Source organism: Penaeus chinensis, chromosome 10 (assembly GCF_019202785.1).
Source record: "Penaeus chinensis breed Huanghai No. 1 chromosome 10, ASM1920278v2, whole genome shotgun sequence".
Taxonomy (NCBI): Eukaryota; Metazoa; Arthropoda; class Malacostraca; order Decapoda; family Penaeidae; genus Penaeus; species Penaeus chinensis.
Genome location: NC_061828.1, coordinates 29,346,772 through 29,356,771, shown reverse-complemented (window position 1 = coordinate 29,356,771; position 10,000 = coordinate 29,346,772). Strand labels below are relative to the sequence as shown.

Below are 10,000 nucleotides of genomic sequence, written 5' to 3'. Positions count from 1 at the left end.
CCTCCTCCTCCTCTCCTCCTCCCCTCCTCCTCCTCTCCTCCTTCCCTCCTCCTCCTCTCCTCCTCCCCTCCTCCTCCCCTCCCCTCGTCCCCGCTTTGGCGCGCCGGGCTGCACCTTCCTCCTCGCCTTTCATACCTGTTTCATCGTCCGTTTCTTTGTTGTTTTTTCATCACTAACTTCTCCTTTGTTCTTTCTGTCACTTCACAGCCATCGGTTTTGTTTTTTACTCTCTCTCTCTCTTCGTCTCTCTCCTTTTTTCTCTGTTTTTTCTCTCTTTCTTGCTTGCTTGCTTGCTTTCTTTTCTAGTTTTCTTTTCTTGGTGTATCCATTCTCTATTTTGTTATTAGAAGAGAAATAGGAAAAGTCGCTTCAGGGAGACATATTCTGTAATAAATATGATAAGAAATTTTAATCCACCAGCTCAAGAAAAAAAAACAATAAAGAAAAAAACGATGGGGTAACCAGATTTATGGGTTTAAGAAAAAAGTATATCGGACTACCAGGGGCGGTCGCTTAGTTTACAAACCCCGGCAGCATCTTTTACCCATTCAACATAACACCGCCCGCCGGAGTTAATCTTATGTGTAGACACTCGAGAATGGAGAATCCTGATAGTGTCTCTCTCTCTCTCTCTCTCTCTCTCTCTCTCTCTCTCTCTCTCTCTCTCTCTCACTCTCTCTCTCTCTCTCTCTCTCTCTCTCTCTCTCGCTCTCTCTCGCTCTCTCTCTCTCTCTCTCTCTCTCTCTCTCTCTCTCTCTCTCTCTCTCTCTCTCTCTCTCTCTCTCTCTCTCTCTCTTTCTCTCTTTCTCTCTTTCTCTCTTTCCCTCCCTCCCTCTCCCTCCTTCGCTCTTCTACTTCCCCCTTCTCCCTTCCTCCCTCTTGCTTCCCTCTTTACCTCTTCTTTTCTCCATCCCTCCTTTTCTCCATCCCCCTCCCTCCAAATGTTTCACCCCAACTCCATCGACCAAAATAAACATCAGCCTCACTTCGACCGCCGCGCCTTCGCCCATCGGTCGCGCGGCGCGGGGCAGCGGCGTGGCCCTCGGTGGCGGTGTCGGAGGAGACGGCGGCTGCGGCAAGCGAGGCGAGGCGGCGGCGGCGGCGGCGGCGGCGGCGGCGGCGGTGGCGGCGGCGGCGTTTTCGTCCAGCAGGAAATGAAGTTCGAGCGGAGTACGAAATGCGAAGCGTGTGGCGAAAAAAAAATGGCGCTTTCCTTACGTGACTCGGACATTTACGACCTCGTAAAGCCTTCCTGCCGATTAGGATTCTAAATGATTCGTCGTTTTGGTATCTTGTTTTTATTCAGATTTAATTTTTATCAGACTCTGTTTACTGGTTGGATGGATTCGTTCAGTGCATTCATTTTTCCGGTGTGGATTTGTTAACCTGTCGTGTTCTGTTGTCATTAATTTCTAGTTTTATATGGTAATTTAGCTCCTTAAAAAATGTATATGAACCTTGACAGTAGAAACCAAAACAAACTATATAATCTGTGCTCGAGAGGTGTTCACAGCATTCATTATAGATATAGATTCGCTATTTATCCTGTGACCATAATTTTGCGAGGATGAAAATTATGTTTTAAAAAATGACTTCATATAACTATGGTAACAGAGAGTTGCGGCGCTATAAAGATCAAATGTATGGTTTGTCAACCGACTAAACCGATTGTTGCTGGATTGTGCAGTGGCCATCACCACTGATACATATAGAGGGATTGTAACCCACAGTTATTCTGCAGCACATAGAAATCACCAGTTTTTGTAGGTAATCCTTTTTTTTATATCGACATTATTCTATCATAGTGTTCAGTAGTCCGTGATACAACTTTTACATGAGAACGTGGACGCGGCGCTGTTACGGCCCGCTGCTTGGCGTCCAATAAAATGGCCGTCATCGTGAATAAACGCGTAGATTTGTCATATCTGAGATGGTTTGCCTTATTTACTGAGCTTGATGTCATCTTTTGGACCGATTTTCCGTGAGAAAAAGGACTCGATGTTGATCAAAGGGATATTCACTCACAATTAATGACTGTAAAGTTTGGTATTTTATGGCAATTTATAGCTATTTTATTTTTAGTTACATATAAAATAATCGCCAGATATCCGCACTGGTAAACGTTCAAATATTTAACTTGATTTTGTTCAGTCCCTCGTTCATTAAAGAGACGACGAGAGCTAGCGATGCGAGCGACGTATTAAACACGACGAGCAGGCCTTTGATGTCGTTTGAGCGTCACATTCTGTCAAAGAAAGCCGAGTGAATGATGACAGAAATGCTTTACGCTTGTCCTCCCCAAGATCAGCTGTTGGGGACGAAGCCTGTTGGAGGAATTCCGCGCAAATGGTGATTCCAGCGGTAAAGAGGGTTAAAAGTCGAGGATTTTATTACCTGCAGTGTCTGTTTTTTGTTTTTTGTTTTATGCCATTTCATTTCTGGGATCATGTTTGCTCCTTTATGTGTGATTTTCCAAGGGATTGGTGGCACCGATGATCCAGGAAGTGTGGCACAAGAGATACCCAGGTCATTCTGCGAGAAACTTATGTATTCAATCGCTGTGCGATTGAATACATAAGTGTTATATTTGTAGCCACAGTGGATGTACGCAATATGAGAAAGGAACCGTTAACGCGCCCTTGGCAAAGCTAAATTGCGTTGGTAGATTGGATTATATATCTATCTGTTTCTCTATTTATCGACCTGTCTATCTATCTCTCTATATCTATATCTATATATACATATACATTCATATGTATATGTATAAAATGCGTCCCCTCAAGCTTAAAAAAATAGGGCGGCTCCTCAAATTATGAGCGGCCGGGTTACAGAAACCTCAGTATTTTTTCACTTACCCGAATATAAAATACTGAACAGCATTACTTAAGAATATATGGTGCTGGAGCCTGGGGGTTCCTGTCAGCCTGGCTACAATTAGAGGTTCTGTAGCGAATTCCCGGCGCTTCTTAACAAGGCATAGTGGGTCCCGTGTCCATTTGAGGCCGAGATGTACGACCCATTAGCGGCTGCTGGGTCGTCTTTATAACGTGTTACCTTGCTTTTACTACCACGTGGGGAGAGAGGGAAGGTGAAAGAGGGGAAACGGCGGCCAGGGAGGGGGAAGAGTGGGTAAGTAAGGGGGAAATTTAAGAGATATCGTAACAGGATGTTGCGTGATATAGGAGGGGGGGAGAGGTAAAGAATTTGTATGGCTTGTCAGGCTTGAACCTCTTAGGTGGAACACCCCACCGAGGAAATGAAGCGCGTGGGGGCCATGGGCGTCGCATGGGGGCCATGGGCGTCGCGTGGGGGCCATGGGCGTCTCGTAAATCGCAAGGAAGGTGCTTGCCCATGCGGGTGCGACGAAGGTGCGAGCAGGGAAGAGAGATTACCCTGCGGAGGAACTGGAGGGCGGCTCAATCTGGTCGGGAGTCGAGTCCTAATTGATTTATCTGAACAGAAAATCCTCGGTGCCGGGGACTGTGTGTTCCTCCCGTCCTGAAACAGGCGCGGAGCTTGTTTCTGGTTCCGTTGTGCAAGACTGTTATGCTGCTCTTTTAGATTGAATTTAGATCACCGTACAAGGAAAGAGCTAACGAATAAACATTTTTTATATATGGCAGGAACACATATACGTCCTGCAGCAAATTTCTAGTCATTTTTTTTTTTTTTTTCAGGTTAAGTTTAGATTACCATGCTAAGAAAGATAAATATTTAAGCATGTTTTAAAGGAAGGTTATCCACGCGTAACAAGCTCCGTCGCACACAGCAAAAGGCGAAGTTCTAATCCGTTATTATTTTCCCGCAGTTCTGGTACGACTACAAGCTGAAGTGGGAGCCGTCGGAGTACGGGGGCGTCAAGATGCTGCACGTGCCCTCCGACCACATCTGGCGGCCGGACATCGTGCTCTATAACAAGTGGGTCAGACTGCGTGCGGCCATTCCACACGCACGCACACACGCACGCACACACACACACACACACACACACACACACACACACACACACACACACACACACACACACACACACACACACACACACACACACACACACACTCACACACACCACACACACACACACATATATATATATATATATATATATATATATATATATATATATATATATATATATATATATATATCTGTATATATATCTGTCTATAGATAGATAGATAGATATATGTGTGTGTGGGTTTATATTTATATATATGTATGTATATATATATATATATACATATATGTGTGTGTGGGTTTATATTTATATATATGTATGTATATATATATATATATATATGTAAATGTATGTGTGTGTGTGTGTGTGTGTGTGTGTGTGTGTGTGTGTGTTTATGTGTGTGTGTGTGTTTGTGTGTATGTATATATATATACATATATATATATATTTATATATGCATATACATATATATATATATATATATATATATATATATATATATATACATACAAACACACACACATACACACAGGTATGTGTATGTGTGTATATATATATATATATATATACATATATATGTATATATGTATATATATATATACACATATGTGTGTGTGTATGAAACAAACACAAACACAGTAACGTGTACACAAAGATGAAAGGAAAACAGCCACAGTAAGAAAATGAAATTGAATTGTAACGTTTCGAACTCTTCACGAGTTCCTCTTCAGACGAATGACGAATTCATCCATTTTGGTTTATCATTCGTCTGAAGAGGAACTCGTGAAGAGTTCGAAACGTTACAATTCAATTTCATTTTCTTACTGTGGCTGTTTTCCTTTCATATGTATGTATATATATATATATATATATATATGTGTGTGTGTGTGTGTGTGTGTATATATATATTTGTGTATATATACTTGTATGTATGTATATATGTATATACGTGCGTGTGTATGCATGTGTGTGTATGTGTGTTTGTGTGAGTCTGTTGTATGCATGTATGTATGTATGTATGTATGTATGTATACATGTTTTGTAATGAATTCTTGGCAAAAATATGGAATACAAATTCAAACAGTTGAATCCATGAGTCAACAAGCATTTCTCAATTCAGACGTTAATGCATTATCGAAACTTGATACAAAACCCTATTTTCATTAGTGATCGCTTTTTTTGTAATCTACAGGGCTTTGATGCAGTATAATAGAAACTAAATTCTGAAGTCTATAATTGGCCTGTGGCATTACCGTACTGAAATTCCCGCTATAAGTTTCGAACCTTTTCGTTTCAGTGTTTCTCTCTGCTTCGCCCTGAACGATGTATTTTTTTCTGTATAGTTTATTGTTAAAAAGATAGGTGATATATTGTAGATTTCGCGCAGGTTGATTGTACTTATTTATTTTTCAATAAACGGTTCATGCGGTAAAAAATGGGATACTGTGTTATATATTTTGCCTAGGTTAATTGTATTTATTTAACGAGTTCGCATTTCAAAGAACGTGAAATATTATTTTTTCTGATATATTATCAAAAGAAGATTTATTATCAGAGAGGAAGCTTACATCTACAGTATTCATTACCGTCAGACTCGTACGCGGAACACAAATGTATTTGTATTGTACATAAAAAAAAATACTTGAAAAAGAATCAGACTTGTTTGGAATAATTACATTTCCAGAACTATAAGGCAATTTATTACGTGTAAAGGGAATGGAGAAGAAAAGATAAATTCGTAGACAAAGGCAAAGCAAGAGCGCTACATTTTCTATTTCTTTCACTGTTTTTTTACTCATAGACATCTTTTATTTCCATTACTTATAAGCTTTGGATGCACGAGTTTTGACTTACAGCCTGTCCCAAGTCTCGCCTAAGCCCTTGCAACTCGACGCAAAGTTAACCCAAGGCTTTCTATTAAGTCGCCGCCCCTTGTGGATTGGAAAGTTATATCAGAAAGTCGAGAGAAAGACAGGACGTGGAAAATGGTGGGAAGGATAGGCGGGATCATCCATCAAACGGCAGATGCACGCGCGCGCCTGTCGATCTTCCTCTGTTTTCTCTCTTTCTCTCTTTTTTTTAGTTTTTTTTCAATCTTTCGCTCTTTCGTTTTTTGTTTTTGTTTTTTTGTTTGTGTGTCTTTGAATCGGTCGTCTTAGCCCACATATCCGGCAGTAATATATGATATATGTGTGTGTGTGTGTGTGTGTGTGTGTGTGTGTGTGTGTGTGTGTGTGTGTGTATATATATATATATATATATATATATATATATATATATATATATACATATATATGTATATGTGTGTGTGTGTGTGTGTGTGTGTGTGTGTGTGTGTGTGTGTGTGTGTGTGTGTGTATGTGTGTGTGTGTGTATGTGTGTGTTCACCAAACCCATTTAAATCCTCGCGTAGCTCTCTCGTGTTCACTCACTCACCCACGCCCATTACCGGAGACTGATCGTCTCTTGTCAACCATGCATGTGGCCAAAGCCTTCCTTCCACTCGCTTCTCCTGCAATCTCTACCAGTCGCTCGTGCGTTCAAACTCCACACACGTATCCCCGCACTCAAGCATCACCCATTCGCTCAAGCCCGCCCACTCACCCACGTCCTCAGATCCACCCACTCACCTAGGCCTTCACACTCATCCACTCACCCAGGGCTTCACGCCCAGACACTCATCCATGTCTCCACACTCACCCACGTTCTCACATCAACCCACTCACCCACCCACTCTCGCCCACGCTCTCACACCCACCCAGTCACCCACGCCTTCGCCCCACCCGCTCACCCACGCCCTCACGCCCTCCCTGTACCCCGCAGCGCCGATGGCAACTTCGAGGTGACGCTGGCCACGAAGGCGACGCTGCACCACGACGGGCTGGTCGAGTGGAAGCCGCCGGCCATCTACAAGTCCTCGTGCGAAATCGACGTCGAGTTCTTCCCCTTCGACGAGCAGACCTGCGTCATGAAGTTCGGGTCCTGGACCTACGACGGCGGGCAGGTGAGGAGAGCTTGGCTTGGCTGCCTCGTCCTCGGTCCTCTGAGCTGTTCCTCAGGATTTTTTTTAACTCGGTCTTCTTAGCTGTGTAACTAAAGTGCCCATTTTGCTCGCTCTTCTTGCCTTTGTTTTTAAGATATAATTGTTTGGGGGAGATGGTATGGAAGAAATTCTGTAGGGAATGTAAATCCTTTGTATACTCTGTTCCAGATTCGATTCAACTCTAATATCTAGATTGGCGTTTAAATATTATTATCAACAGTTCCCCGCATTAAATAAAACAACCCTATGACCATAAACATTTCTCTCCGCCACCCGCATACAATCGCCACAAACAGAGACAAGTCATCACGAACCCTATAAGATTACCCGACCATCCTTTCTCTGCAGGTCGACCTCCGCCACATAGACGAGGTGGAGCACAACCCCGTGGTGGAGATCGGCGTCGACCTCTCCGAGTTCTACATGTCGGTCGAGTGGGACATCCTAGCTGTGCCGGCCATCAGGTGCGCGGGGGGGGGGGGGGGGGGGGGGGGTGAAGGAAAAAGGTTTACTATTAGTATTAGTGTTAGTAACTTTTTACATTTTTTATAAGGCAATTTAGTTATTATCAATAATAGTACTAATATTGTTTATTTATCTTTTAATTTTAGACAAAGGGGATATTATTAGCACTGTTTTTTTAAGACAAAGTTAGAATTAGCAAGTAATGTTTTTTTCCATTGGTTCCATTTAAGACAAAGATGATTATTATCATTAGTAGTAGTTTCTTTTTCTATTAAAGGCAAAAGTTATCATTAGTAGTAGTAGCAGTATTTTTATTTCTTTTGTTTTGTACTTAATATTAAGTGATGTTTTTTAATACTATCGCTAGTATTTATTTTCTTTTTTTTTTGTCTAAGCCAAAGTGATTATTATTAGTATCGTGTTGGGATTCTATGTGATAAATGCAGTTGCAATGAAAGGATGGAATTTGTAATACAAATAACTAACCTTTATTTTGTGTGTGTGTGTGTGTGTGTCTGGCTACTTGTCTTTCTATCTATCTATCTACCTATCTATTCGTCTGTCTGTCTATCTCTTATGCGTGCCTGACTGAACACATGTCGTCCCCCATCCCCCTTCTCCCTTCTTCCTCCCCCCTCCCCCTTCCCCTTTTCCTTCTCCTTTCCCCCTTCTCCATCCCCCCTTCTCCCCTCCGCCTCCCCACTCCTCTGAATCCCCAGGAACGAGAAATACTACACGTGTTGCGACGAGCCCTACCTCGACATCACGTTTAACATCACCATGAGGCGCAAGACACTCTTCTACACCGTCAACCTCATCATCCCCTGCATGGGCATCTCCTTCCTCACCGTCCTCGTCTTCTATTTGCCCTCAGACTCCGGCGAGAAGGTAAGCGGGGTCCTCGTCTTCCTTCCCTCCCTCCGTCCCTCCTACTCTCCATTTTTATCTTTATCTCCATCTCCATCTCCATCTTCATCTCCATCTCCATCTTCATCTCCATCTCCATCTCTATCCCCATCTTTGTCTCTATCTCTATCTCCATCTCCATATCCATTTCCATCTCCATCCCCATCCCTATCTCTGTCTCCATCTCCATCTCTCTCTGCCATGCTCGTTTACCGTAGGAAAAAAAATCCTCAAAGATTCATGAAAGATCAAATTCTACGTTGTGGGAGAGTCTAGGGAAGGCACTTATGCCCAAACGGGACAGATCTGCGAGAAGTGCTAGCCAGGCGCTGGGCCCTGTCATGCTAGGAGGCAGCTAGGAGGCAGCTAGTGAGGCACCGCGCGGACGCCCCTTTGCTACTGAAATTAAAGCCGAGTTCCACATCGGATGAAGCCGGGAGAGGGCCATTCGGACGAGTAAATTCGATTGTTAGATTATACCCGCGCTCTCTCTGTTTGCGTTTGCGTGCCTGCGTTTGTGTTTGTGGGGCGGGGGTGGGTGTGAGGCAGGGAATAAGTGTATGTGTATGTGTGTGTGTGGGGGGGGTTGTTTGTGCGTGGGGGGGTGAAAGAGTGTGTGTGTGAAAGAGTGCGTGTGTGAGGGGGGGTATTTTTTTTTTTTTTTTTTGTGTTGTGTGTGTGTGTGTGTGTGTGTGAGAGAGAGAGAGAGAGAGTCCGGGAATGAGCGTATGAGTGTGCGTGAAGGAGTGTGTGCGTGAGTGACTGTGTTTGTGCGAATGAGTGAGTATCCGTCCATCCGTCTCTCTGTCTGTGTCTGTCCATCTGCCTCCCTGCCTATGCACGTGCTTGACGTAATGATCCAAACGCATCAGCCACAACAACAAACAAACAATCCTTTACCTCATACCCCTCCTTCCCTATCCTCTCCCCAACCCATCCCCAAGACCTCAGACCACACGCCCATTGACCACGCTGTTTCTAGAAGGAAAAAAGGATACATATATATATATATATATATATATATATATATATATATATATATATATATCACCCAAAAAAAAAAAAACCTGAGCGTCCGGACAAGATTCCCCGCGCTGCCACTGGCTCTCCCCGCGGCGCGAAACCAGGCCTCGGAAGACGGCCTTCCTGCGGGTTAACTAAGCGGCGCCGACCTGACTCTCAACGCCCGTGCGCTTGTTGTTATTTTCTGTGTTTATGTTATTATCAGTGTTGTTGTGGCTATTATTATCTATGTTATAGTTATTGTTATCAATGCTTTTATAGTTATTAGTGTTATTATCAATATGATTATTGTTGTTGGTATTATTATTATTATTGTTATTATTATTATTATTAGAGTATTGTTATTATTATCAGCATCAACAACACCATGATCATCATCATAATCACTTTTGTAATTGTCATTCTTGTTTTCCTCTGTTCACAACCATTATTAATAATATCAATCACTATTAGTAACAGTAGTAGTAGAAGTAGTAGTAGTCCCATTGTTGGTATTATTCCTATTATTATCACCATTTCTCTATTACCAGCATTTTACCTCACGAATTATATGATTGCCATCCTGTTCCTTAATTCTAACCTTAAACTTTTCCTCTCATTGCTAT

At 42.7% G+C, this 10,000-nt stretch overlaps 1 protein-coding gene across 1 annotated transcript in view; it reads left to right on the top strand.

The window, feature by feature from the left end:
- Nucleotides 1–10,000, top strand: part of LOC125029998 (acetylcholine receptor subunit alpha-like) — a 348,856-nt gene that overhangs the window by 319,504 nt on the left and 19,352 nt on the right. Inside the window, exons 4-7 of the mRNA XM_047620207.1 lie at nucleotides 3,809–3,918; nucleotides 6,782–6,962; nucleotides 7,350–7,465; nucleotides 8,186–8,354. Of these exons, the coding sequence (XP_047476163.1) occupies nucleotides 3,809–3,918; nucleotides 6,782–6,962; nucleotides 7,350–7,465; nucleotides 8,186–8,354 (576 nt within the window). The remainder of the gene's footprint in view (nucleotides 1–3,808; nucleotides 3,919–6,781; nucleotides 6,963–7,349; nucleotides 7,466–8,185; nucleotides 8,355–10,000) is intronic.